The sequence below is a fragment of the Melitaea cinxia genome, chromosome 23 (genome assembly GCF_905220565.1).
Source record: "Melitaea cinxia chromosome 23, ilMelCinx1.1, whole genome shotgun sequence".
NCBI lineage: Eukaryota > Metazoa > Arthropoda > Insecta > Lepidoptera > Nymphalidae > Melitaea > Melitaea cinxia.
In genome coordinates, this window is record NC_059416.1 from 2,314,761 (window position 1) to 2,327,878 (window position 13,118).

Genomic DNA, 13,118 nt, shown 5'->3' on the forward strand with positions numbered 1-13,118 from the left:
TTCAGCTATACATAACAAATTAAAAATACAAATTGAAAACTAAAAGTCATTTAGAAGTTTTCACAACTAACGAATGTCGTTTAACGTAAATTTTTATAAATATATTGTGAAAGAAAATATATCTCTAGTCTCTTTTCTAAGAAACTGTAAGACATAAATACTAAAGTTTATGTAAAGACGCTTAGTTGCTATCTCTTTCATTTATTACAATAAAAAAGGCTACGTCATTCGCCACCCGTCTACGGCACAGGACGGGGGTTGGCGGGATGTTACATTCACTTCTCAGATACGTGTCTATCTAACAGACGACGAATAGCACAAAAAGGGAGCGCTCAGGTAGATTTCCTCATTACGGATCGAAATCCCCGACCGCGCGCAACAAGAAGCTTCCCGAAGTTTCGAAGTTCCCGAAGTTTTTCCCGATCTTTAGAAGAAACAAAAATGAATACATCAGATATGCAGATGAGAGTGCACGCAAGAGTGCCACGAGATGTACGAGACGCAGCCTTGGCGCTGTTGCAGTTGAAGGCGGCTGTGCGTGTGCCGCCCCCACCTCAGGAGCAAGCTCGATCGCCGCGTAAGCGATATATTTTTCTTTACACATCATCTCCTTTCTTAGCAATTTGTAATTTTATTATATATTTATTAAACATTTCATATTGTTACAGGTGAGGTGAGCGCAGCGCTAGCGCTTTTAGAGCTGCGGGGCAGGGCCGCGCCGACCGCCGGATAGTGCTGGTGTGCGAACCACATGAAGCGCCTTTTTTCACGAATCTTGTAATTTTGTAAGTTACTTTTATTTAATGTGTGTTTAAGTGAATTTTTTCTTTTTTGTATTCCTGATCATTATTATTGGTGATTCTCTTTCAGGTGACACGATAGCTATGTGCGAGCTGCAATGCGATCTTCGCCCTCACAAATTCTACTTTGTAAGTTACTTTCTTTTAATACAGTGAAAATTTTACTTTTAGAAGTTTGATATTTTACTAATATATGGTTCTCTTTCAGGTGTAACGTTAGCTCTGAGCGGGCTACATTGTGATCTACACAAATTCTACTTTGTAAGTTACTTTCTTTTAATACACTGAAAATTTTATTTTTTGCAGATTTGATATTTTACTAATTAATAATTCTTTCAGGTGAGACTTTAGCTCTGTGCGGGCTACATTGTGATCTACGTCCTCAAAAATTCTACTTTGTAAGTTACTTTCTTTTACTACACTGATTATTTTAGTTTTTCTAGATTTGATATTTTACTAATTGATGGTTCTCTTTCAGGTGAGCCAATAGCTCTGGGCGAGCTACAATGCGATCTACGCCCTCACAAATTCTACTTTGTAAGTTACTTTCTTTAATACACTGAAAATTTTACTTTTTGTACATTTGATATTTTACTAATTGATAGTTCTCTTTAAGATGAGCCATTAGATCTCGGCGAGCTACAATGCGATCTTCGCCCTCACAAATTCTACTTTGTAAGTTACTTTCTTTTAATACCGTGAAAATTTTACATTTTGTCGTTTTGATATTTTACTAATTGGTGCTTCTCTTTCAGGTAACACAATAGCTCTGTGCGAGCTACAACGCAAACTACGCACTCACTAATACTACTTTGTAAGTTACTCTTTTATTGCAGTGAAAATTTTACTTATTGTAGATTTGATATTTTACTGATTGATGGTTCTGTTTCAGGTGACACGATAGCTCTGTGCGGACTGCAATGCGTTCTTCGCACTCACAAATTCTGCTTTGTAAGTTACTCTTTTATTGCAGTGAAAATTTTACTTATTGTAGATTTGATATTTTACTAATTGATGGTTCTGTTTCAGGTGACACGATAGCTCTGTGCGGACTGCAATGCGTTCTTCGCACTCACAAATTCTGCATTGTAAGTTACTTTCTTTTAATACAGTGAAAATTTTACATTTTGTAGATTTGATATTTTACTAATTGATGGTTCTGTTTCAGGTGAAACGATAACTCTGTGCGGACTGCAATGCGTTCTTCGCACTCACAAATTCTGCTTTGTAAGTTACTTTCTTTTAATACAGTGAAAATTTTACTTATTGTAGATTTGATATTTTACTAATTGATGGTTCTGTTTCAGGTGACACGATAACTCTGTGCGGACTGCAATGCGTTCTTCGCACTCACAAATTCTGCTTTGTAAGTTACTTTCTTTTAATACAGTGAAAATTTTACTGATTGTAGATTTGATTTTTTACTAATTGATGGTTCTGTTTCAGGTGACACGATAACTCTGTGCGGACTGCAATGCGTTCTTCGCCCTCACAAATTCTACTTTGTAAGTTACTTTCTTTTAATAGAGTGAAAATTTTATTTTTTTAGATTTGATATTTTACTAATTGATGGTTCTCTTTCAGGTGAGACGATAGCTCTGTGCGAGCTACAATGCGATATTCGCCCTCACAAATTCTACTTCGTAAGTTACTTTCTTTTAATACAGTGAAAATTTTACTTTTAGAAGTTTTGATATTTTACTAATTGATTCTTCTCTTTTAGGTGAACGATAGCTCTGTGCGAGCTACAATGCGATCTTCGCCCTCAAAATATTTACTTTGTAAGTCACTTTCTTTTAATCGGGTGATAATTTTACTTTTTGTCGTTTTGATATTTTACTAATTGATTCTTCTCTTTCAGGTGAACGATAGCTCTGTGCGAGATAAATGCGATCTACGCACTCTAAAATTCTACTTTGTAAGTTACTTTCTTTTAATAAACTGATAATTTTAGTTTTTGTAGATTTGATATTTTACTAATTGATGGTTCTCTTTCAGGTGAGACGACAGCTCTGTGTGAGCTACAATTCGATCTACGCCCTCACAAATTCCACTTTTCAAGTTACTTTCTTTTAATACACTGAAAACGTTACTTTTTATAGATTTGATATTTTACTAATTGATGGTTCTCTTTCAGGTGAGCCATTAGCTCTAGGCGAGCTACAATGCGATCTACGCCCTCACAAATTCTACTTTGTAAGTTACTTTCTTTAATACACTGAAAATTTTACTTTTTGTACATTTGATATTTTACTAATTGATAGTTCTCTTTAAGATGAGCCATTAGATCTCGGCGAGCTACAATGCGATCTTCGCCCTCACAAATTCTACTTTGTAAGTTACTTTCTTTAATACACTGAAAATTTTACTTTTTGTACATTTGATATTTTACTAATTGATAGTTCTCTTTAAGATGAGCCATTAGATCTCGGCGAGCTACAATGCGATCTTCGCCCTCACAAATTCTACTTTGTAAGTTACTTTCTTTTAATACCGTGAAAATTTTACATTTTGTCGTTTTGATATTTTACTAATTGATGCTTCTCTTTCAGGTAACACAATAGCTCTGTGCGAGCTACAACGCAAACTACGCACTCACAAATAATACTTTGTGAGTTACTCTTTTATTGCAGTGAAAATTTTACTTATTGTAGATTTGATATTTTACTAATTGATGGTTCTGTTTCAGGTGACACGATAGCTCTGTGCGGACTGCAATGCGTTCTTCGCACTCACAAATTCTGCTTTGTAAGTTACTTTCTTTTAATACAGTGAAAATTTTACTTATTGTAGATTTGATATTTTACTAATTGATGGTTCTGTTTCAGGTGACACGATAACTCTGTGCGGACTGCAATGCGTTCTTCGCACTCACAAATTCTGCTTTGTAAGTTACTTTCTTTTAATACAGTGAAAATTTTACTTTTTGTACATTTGATATTTTACTAATTGATGGTTCTCTTTCAGGTGAGACGTTAGCTCTGTGCGAGCTATATTGTTATCTACGCCCTCACAAATACTACTTTGTAAGTTACTTTCTTTTAATACACTGATAATTGTACTTATGTACATTTGATATTTTACTAATTGATGATTCTCTTTCAGGTGAGACGTTAGCTCTGTGCGAGCTATATTGTTATCTACGCCCTCACAAATTCTACTTTGTAAGTTACTTTCTTTAGTACAGTAAAATTTTTACTATTTGAAGATTTGATATTTTACTAATATATGGTTCTCTTTCAGGTGAGACGTTATCTCTGTGCGAGCTACAATGCTATCTCCGCCCTCAAAAATTCTACTTTATAAGTTACTTTCTTTTAATACCGTGAAAATTTTACATTTTGTCGTTTTGATATTTTACTAATTGATGCTTCTCTTTCAGGTAACACAATAGCTCTGTGCGAGCTACAACGCAAACTACGCACTCACAAATACTACTTTGTAAGTTACTCTTTTATTGCAGTGAAAATTTTACTTATTGTAGATTTGATATTTTACTAATTGATGGTTCTGTTTCAGGTGACACGATAGCTCTGTGCGGACTGCAATGCGTTCTTCGCACTCACAAATTCTGCTTTGTAAGTTACTTTCTTTTAATACAGTGAAAATTTTACTTATTGTAGATTTGATATTTTACTAATTGATGGTTCTCTTTCAGGTGAACCATAGCTTTGTGCGAGCTTCAATGCGATCTACGCCCTCACAAATTCTACTTTGTAAGTTACTTTCTTTTAATACTCTGATAATTTTAGTTCTTGTAGATTTGATATTTTACTAATTGATGGTTCTATTTCAGGTGAGACTTTAGCTCTGTGTGTGCTAAATTGTGATCTACGCCCTCACAAATTCTACTTTGTAAGTTACTTTCTTTAATACACTGAAAATTTTACTTTTTGTACATTTGATATTTTACTAATTGATAGTTCTCTTTAAGATGAGCCATTAGATCTCGGCGAGCTACAATGCGATCTTCGCCCTCACAAATTCTACTTTGTAAGTTACTTTCTTTTAATACACTGAACGTTTTACTTTTTATAGATTTGATATTTTACTAATTGATGGTTCTCTTTCAGGTGGGACTTTAGCTCTGTGCGGGCTACATTGTGATCTTCGCCCTCACAAATTCTACTTTGTAAGTTACTTTCTTTTAATACAGTGAAAATTTTACTTTTTGTAGATTTGATATTTTACTAATATATTGTTCTCTTTCAGGTGTGACGTTAGATCTGTGCGGGCTACATTGTGATTTACACTAATTCTACTTTGTAAGTTACTTTCTTTTAAAACAGTGAAAATTTTGCTTTAAGAAGTTTTGATATTTTACTAATTGATGGTTCTCTTTCAGGTGAGACGTTGGCTCTGTACGAGCTACGATGCGATCTACGCCCTCACAAATTCTACTTTGTAAGTGACTTTCTTTTAATACAGTAAAATTTTACTTTTTGTATATTTAATATTTTACTAATTAATGGTTCTCTTTCAGGTGTAACGTTAGATCTGATCGGGCTACATTGTGATTTACACTAATTCTACTTTGTAAGTTACTTTCTTTTGATACAGTGAAAATTTTGCTTTTAGAAGTTTTGATATTTTACTAATTGATGGTTCTCTTTCAGGTGAGCCATTAGCTCTGTGTGGGCTAAATTGTGATCTACGCCCTCACAAATTCTACTTTGTAAGATTCTTTCTCTTAATACACTGAAAGTTTTACTTTTTATAGATTTGATATTTTACTAACTGATGGTTCTCTTTCAGGTGAGCCATTAGCTCTGGGCGAGCTACTATGCGATCTACGCCCTCACAAATTCTACTTTGTAAGTTACTTTCTTTTAATACACTTGAAATAAGAGAAAACCTTTAATGAATATAAGGTTTTAATAAGCTAACATTAACAGTAAAATTTGTTTCAGTTACATTAGATACATTGACAAAACAGATTGACAATGACATTAACTTATAGCTGATAGTTTTAAGTAAGAAGTTTACATCATTCTCCCGCACTATTTAAAACATAATCTTTTAAAAATTCTGGTGTTTTACGGACGCGGCCAGATCTACGAAGTGTTGGCTCCGGCGGTAATGATGATGATGATTCAGTCTCTAGCTCTCTGTTATTATCAAGTACCACAGATTCCGTCTCATTAGATGAAGGAATCTCCAAGTTTTGATCTTGTGTATTCGGAAGTGGTTCTGCGACGTTATGGTAATCAGTAGTGTGTTCATTATCTATTCGCAGATCTACCCCTTCTGAACCCAATGGTGCTAGATGACGATTTGACACCGTTGTTTCTCGGCCATCTGGGAACCGAATGTATGAAAAGTCAGGATTGCTGTGTATCAATTCAACCTCTTCTACTAATGGCTGATATTTATTTGTACGATTAAATTTCTTCACCAAGACTTGTCCAGAATTTGTAAGCCACGATGGAACAGAAGTGCCGTTAGTAGATCTTCGTGGGTGTCTAAACATTCTTTCATGTGGAGTGCAATTTATGGCTGTACAAAGTAATGATCGAATTGAATGTAAGGCTTGTGGTAATACTTGCTCCCAATCTTCTACCGAAAGATTCTTCGTCTTCAGCGCCAAAAGAATTGTTCTCCAAAGAGTAGAATTCAATTTTTCTACTTGACCGTTACCTTGAGGGTTATAAGCTGTAGTTCTACTAGTGGCAATACCTCGAACATGTAAAAATTCCTGTACTTCGGCAGAAAGAAATGCTGTTCCGCGATCTGAATGAACGTAAAAAGGCATGCCGAATATCATAAACAAGTTGTTAAGGTGTTTAATTACTGTTTTCGAGCTTACATCTGAGCATGGGAAAGCAAATGGAAAACGTGAAAATTCGTCAATCACAGTAAGTATGAATTTGTTATTATTGTTTGTTGGAACTGGTCCTTTAAAATCTATGCTAAGGCGTTCAAAAGCAGCCGTCGCCTTAACAAGTTTTCTCTGGTCATCAAAGGTATTTCGGAAGAATCTAGGTTTTACTTCAGAGCAGGTTCGACAAGATTTTGTCATTGTTCTGACTTCTTCAATGGAATAGGGAAGGTTTTTAGAGCGAACCCAGTGAAACATTCTCGTTACTCCTGGGTGACAAAGAGCCTCATGTAGTGAGAAAAGTTTTGTAGTACGTGTTTCTACGGTGGCACAAACTCGGGATAGTGCATCAGCAGCATAGTTCTCTTTCCCCGGTCTGTATATAATATCGTATTTGAAAACAGCAAGTTCCAGTCGCCATCTTTGAATCTTTTCGTTCTTTATTTTACTTGAATGTTTCATATTAAACATAAAAGAAACCGAGCGTTGGTCAGTTACTAATTTGAAGTGTCGACCAATAAGGAAATGTCTCCATTTCTTCAATGATTCCACAATGGCGTACGCTTCTTTTTCAATGGCAGAATGTTTTTGTTCGCTTGAATTCAAAGTTCTTGAGAAAAACGCCACTGGTCTAGAATTTTGCGTAAGTACTGCTGCAATTGAATGATCGGAAGCGTCAGTTTCAACTGTAAAAGGTATATTTTCATCAATTGCATGTACAGAAGACTTTGCGATATCATTTTTCAGACCTTCGAAACATTTAATTTCCTCGCTTGTGAGTGGAAAAGTTGTCGTATTAGCAAGTGAGTGGATCCGTTCAGAAAAGTTTGGAATCCACTTAGAATAATGTGCGAACATGCCGAGTGTCCTCCTTAAGGTCGGTAAATCGCTTGGTGGAGGTAAATTAATCAGTGGCTTGAGTCGCTCACTGTCAGGTTTAATTATGTGGTTTTGAATATTATAGCCTAGAATATTAATTGACTCTTGAGAAAATTTGCATTTTTGTATACACAGTGTTAAACCGTATTTCTTTGCGACATTTATAAAACTTTCTAAGTTATGATCAAGAGTGCGGCCAGAAATAGTTATGTCATCAAGATACGCATATGTTTTTTTAAGCTTCTCTTTTCTTATAATCCAATCGATTGTTCGTTGGAAGCTTGAAACACCATTTGTTACCCCAAAAGGAATGCGCCTGAACTGGTACAAATTTCCCAGAGCTTCAAAAGCGGTAAATTTCCTTTCTTCGGGTAGTATAGGTACTTGATGGTACGCGCTTTTCAGGTCTATTAGGCTGAAAAATGTGTCCTTTGCCACTTTTGAAACTAAGTCCTCAATGTTCGGTAAAGGGTACGCATCGAGTTCTGTGTAACGATTAATTGTCTGAGAGTAATCAATTACAAGGCGTTTTCTATGAGTTTCGCTTTTTGTTATTAGTACTTGGGCCCTCCACGGTGATTTACTTTCTTCAATCACGCCCTCTGCTATAAGGTTTCTGATCTCCTCTTTAATAAATTCACTATCCTCTTTGCTGTGCCTTCGAGACTTGATAGCAATAGGTTTGCAGTTGGGAGGTACATTCGCAAAAAGCGATACAGCTGGTACTGATGCTTCAGCTACGTTACATACTTGAAATGGATGTTCTGATGCTTCAGTTACGTTATATACTTGAAGTGGATGTTTTGGCCCACCGAAAGAGAACTCTAGTGATGAATGTTCTTCGAGGATGTCATGGCCGATAATTATATCAGCACAAAGATTTTTCACAATAAGAAGATTCACATTATCATATTTATGATTTCCGATTTTTAGGGTTTGCCAAGTTTGACCTTCTACTTGTGAAGTATGATTAAGAGAGGCCATAGAAATAGTCTGTTTGCAGGATTTTCGTTTTAACCCACATAATCTTGCAAAGCTGTCATTTATAAAACTGATGGAGCTGCCGGTGTCGAGAAGTGCTTCTGTTCTTACTCCTCGAATATAAGCAGGTACAGTAGCTTTACGTAATGAAGAAGGTGATGCAGCTGTGATACAAGCGGAAATATCTTCAGTACCTACTACCACAGAATTTGTAGATTTAGAAGAGCTTCTGCAGACAGTGGCGAAGTGCCCCTTCTTGTTGCAGAGCTGACAAGTCTTTTCGAATGCAGGGCAATTTTTACGAGGATGTATTTGTCCCCCACAAAAGAAACATTTTCGTCGTCGAGGATTATTAACAGAAGAGCAGGTCTCGTTGTGAACAGTTTGTGTTTTCGGAGAGATTAATGTTGGTTCTTTTGCGGCAACAGCATTTAAAGACACAGTATTGAAGCTTTGAGAGTTGATCTCTGCAGTTTCTAGAGAGAGCGCTTGGTTGTAAGCTTGATCAAGTGTTAGAGTTAAGTTTTCTAAAAGCCTTTGTCTGATTTTATGCGATGATATACCGGCTATGAAAGCATCACGTATGTTATCGTTTTTATTTGTTTCTGCATCAACAGCCGCAAAGTCACAATCTTTAGAAAGTAGTTTCAAAGCTTGTAAATACGTGTCAATACTTTCTTCTGGTCGTTGTTTCCTTGTTGCTAACATGTGTCTAGCAAAAATCAGATTTTTTGGTTTTATATACAGTTTTTGCAGTATTGTGATTGCTTCTTCGTAGTTCGTGGCTTCGCTTATATATGTGTAGATATTAGGTGATATATGATTTACCAAAAGCTGAAACTTTATGTCGTCCCATTTTTCTGGTGAAGGAACCGACTGTGCATCTGTTTCTGGAGCGGTCGGTTTTTGGACAGAAACGAAGCTTTCGAAAGTCTTACGCCAGTGTATCCAAGCAATCTCGTACTAGAGCTATCTGACGGGTCGCTATCAAACCTTTCAGGGCGAAGATATTTATCCATATTGCTTTTTTTATTTTAGCTTATTAAATTGAAATAAGAGAAAACCTTTAATGAATATAAGGTTTTAATAAGCTAAAATTAACAGTAAAATTTGTTTCAGTTACATTAGATACATTGACAAAACAGATTGACAATGACATTAACTTATAGCTGATAGTTTTAAGTAAGAAGTTTACATCAACACTGATAATTTTACTTATGTACATTTGATATTTTACTAATTGATGGTTCTCTTTAAGGTGAGCCATTAGATCTCGGCGAGCTACAATGCGATCTACGCCCTCACAAATTCTACTTTGTAAGTTACTTTCTTTCAATACTCTGATAATTTTAGTTCTTGTAGATTTGATATTTTACTAATTGATGGTTCTATTTCAGGTGAGACTTTAGCTCTGTGCGAGCTATATTGTTATCTACGCCCTCACAAATTCTACTTTGTAAGATACTTTCTTTTAATACACTGATAATTTTACTTTTGTACATTTGATATTTTCCTAATTGATAGTTCTCTTTAAGGTGAGCCATTAGATCTCGGCGAGCTACAATGCGATCTACGCCCTCACAAATTCTACTTTGTAAGTTATTTTCTTTTAATACACTGATAATTTTACTTATGTACATTTGATATTTTACTAATTGATGGTTCTCTTTCAGGTGAGACGTTATCTCTGTGCGAGCTACAATGCTATCTCCACCCTCACAAATTCTACTTTGTAAGTTACTTTCTTTTAATACTCTGATAATTTTAGTTCTTGTAGATTTGATATTTTACTAATTGATGGTTCTATTTCAGGTGAGACTTTAGCTCTGTGCGAGCTATATTGTTATCTACGCCCTCACAAATTCTACTTTGTAAGATACTTTCTTTTAATAAATACACTGATAATTTTACTTTTGTATATTTGGTATTTTACTAATTGATAGTTCTCTTTAAGGTGAGCCATTAGATCTCGGCGAGCTACAATGCGATCTACGCCCTCACAAATTCTACTTTGTAAGTTACTTTCTTTTAATACACTGAAAGTTTTACTTTTTATAGATTTGATATTTTACTAATTGATGGTTCTCTTTCAGGTGAACCATAGCTTTGTGCGAGCTTCAAAGCGATCTACGCCCTCACAAATTCTACTTTGTAAGTTACTTTCTTTTAATACACTGATAATTTTAGTTTTTGTAGATTTGATATTTTACTAATTGATGGTTCTCTTTCAGGTGAGACTTTAGCTCTGTGCGGGCTACATTGTGATCTTCGCCCTCACAAATTCTACTTTGTAAGTAACTTTCTTTTAATACAGTGAAAATTTTACTTTTTGTAGATTTGATATTTAACTAATATATTGTTCTCTTTCAGGTGTGACTTTAGATCTGTGCGGGCTACATTGTGATTTACACTAATTCTACTTTGTAAGTTACTTTCTTTTGATAGAGTGAAAATTTTGCTTTTAGAAGTTTTGATATTTTACTAATTGATGGTTCTCTTTCAGGTAAGACTTTAGCTCTGTGCGGGCTACATTGTGATCTACGCCCTCACAAATTCTACTTTGTAAGTTACTTTCTTTTAATACAGTAAAAATTTTACTTTTTGTAGATTTGATATTTTACTAATATATTGTTCTCTTTCAGGTGTAACGTTAGATCTGATCGGGCTACATTGTGATTTACACTAATTCTACTTTGTAAGTTACTTTCTTTTGATGCAGTGAAAATTTTGCTTTTAGAAGTTTTGATATTTTACTAATTGATGGTTCTCTTTCAGGTGAGCCATTAGCTCTGTGTGGGCTAAATTGTGATCTACGCCCTCACAAATTCTACTTTGTAAGATACTTTCTTTTAATACACTGAAAGTTTTACTTTTTATAGATTTGATATTTTACTAATTGATGGTTCTCTTTCAGGTGAACCATAGCTTTGTGCGAGCTTCAATGCGATCTACGCCCTCACAAATTCTACTTTGTAAGTTACTTTCTTTTAATACTCTGATAATTTTAGTTCTTGTAGATTTGATATTTTACTAATTGATGGTTCTATTTCAGGTGAGACTTTAGCTCTGTGTGTGCTAGAATGCTATCTCCACCCTCACAAATTCTACTTTGTAAGTTACTTTCTTTTAATACTCTGATAATTTTAGTTCTTGTAGATTTGATATTTTACTAATTGATGGTTCTATTTCAGGTGAGACTTTAGCTCTGTGCGAGCTATATTGTTATCTACGCCCTCACAAATTCTACTTTGTAAGATACTTTCTTTTAATACACTGATAAATTTACTTTTGTACATTTGATATTTTACTAATTGATAGTTCTCTTTAAGGTGAGCCATTTGATCTTGGCGAGCTACAATGCGATCTACGCCCTCACAAATTCTACTTTGTAAGTTACTTTCTTTTAATACACTGAAAGTTTTACTTTTTATAGATTTGATATTTTACTAATTGATGGTTCTCTTTCAGGTGAACCATAGCTTTGTGCGAGCTTCAATGCGATCTACGCCCTCACAAATTCTACTTTGTAAGTTACTTTCTTTTAATACACTGATAATTTCAGTTTTTGTAGATTTGATATTTTACTAATTGATGGTTCTCTTTCAGGTGAGACTTTAGCTCTGTGCGGGCTACATTGTGATCTTCGCCCTCACAAATTCTACTTTGTAAGTTACTTTCTTTTAATACAGTGAAAATTTTACTTTTTGTAGATTTGATATTTAACTAATATATTGTTCTCTTTCAGGTGTAACGTTAGCTCTGTGAGGGCTACATTGTGATCTACGCCCTCACAAATTCTACTTTGTAAGTTACTTTCTTTTAATACAGTGAAAATTTTACTTTTTGTAGATTTGATATTTTACTAATATATTGTTCTCTTTCAGGTGTAATGTTAGATCTGATCGGGCTACATTGTGATTTACACTAATTCTACTTTGTAAGTTACTTTCTTTTGATGCAGTGAAAATTTTGCTTTTAGAAGTTTTGATATTTTACTAATTCATGGTTCTCTTTCAGGTGAGCCATTAGCTCTGTGTGGGCTAAATTGTGATCTACGCCCTCACAAATTCTACTTTGTAAGATACTTTCTTTGAATACACTGATAATTTTAGTTTTTGTAGATTTGATATTTTACTAATTGATGGTTCTCTTTCAGGTGAGACTTTAGCTCTGTGCGGGCTACATTGTGATCTTCGCCCTCACAAATTCTACTTTGTAAGTAACTTTCTTTTAATACAGTGAAAATTTTACTTTTTGTAGATTTGATATTTAACTAATATATTGTTCTCTTTCAGGTGTGACTTTAGATCTGTGCGGGCTACATTGTGATTTACACTAATTCTACTTTGTAAGTTACTTTCTTTTGATAGAGTGAAAATTTTGCTTTTAGAAGTTTTGATATTTTACTAATTGATGGTTCTCTTTCAGGTAAGACTTTAGCTCTGTGCGGGCTACATTGTGATCTACGCCCTCACAAATTCTACTTTGTAAGTTACTTTCTTTTAATACAGTAAAAATTTTACTTTTTGTAGATTTGATATTTTACTAATATATTGTTCTCTTTCAGGTGTAACGTTAGATCTGATCGGGCTACATTGTGATTTACACTAATTCTACTTTGTAAGTTACTTTCTTTTGAT

The 13,118-nt window shown here is 34.6% G+C and overlaps 1 protein-coding gene across 1 annotated transcript; it reads right to left on the bottom strand.

Annotated features, from left to right (window-relative positions):
* Nucleotides 1–5,656: 5,656 nt before the first annotated feature.
* LOC123665196 lies at nt 5,657–9,186 on the bottom strand. Its single transcript, XM_045599539.1, has 3 exons — nt 8,751–9,186; nt 8,145–8,447; nt 5,657–6,502 (listed from the first exon to the last, which is right to left on the bottom strand). Exons 1-3 carry the CDS (start codon nt 9,184–9,186, stop codon nt 6,423–6,425), a joined length of 819 nt encoding a protein of 272 aa, XP_045455495.1. The 3' UTR covers nt 5,657–6,422.
* Between the last annotated feature and the right edge of the window lie 3,932 nt (nt 9,187–13,118).

Coding starts and splice junctions, on each gene's coding strand:
- LOC123665196 (XM_045599539.1), bottom strand. CDS start 9,186: ATGTTAGCAACAAGGAAACAACGACCAGAAGAAAGTATTGACACGTAT. Junction 8,448..8,750: donor CCCTGCATTCGAAAAGACTT/GTCAGCTCTGCA, acceptor CACAAGTAGAAG/GTCAAACTTGGCAAACCCTA. Junction 6,503..8,144: donor GTCTCGAAGGCACAGCAAAG/AGGATAGTGAAT, acceptor TCTTTCTGCCGA/AGTACAGGAATTTTTACATG.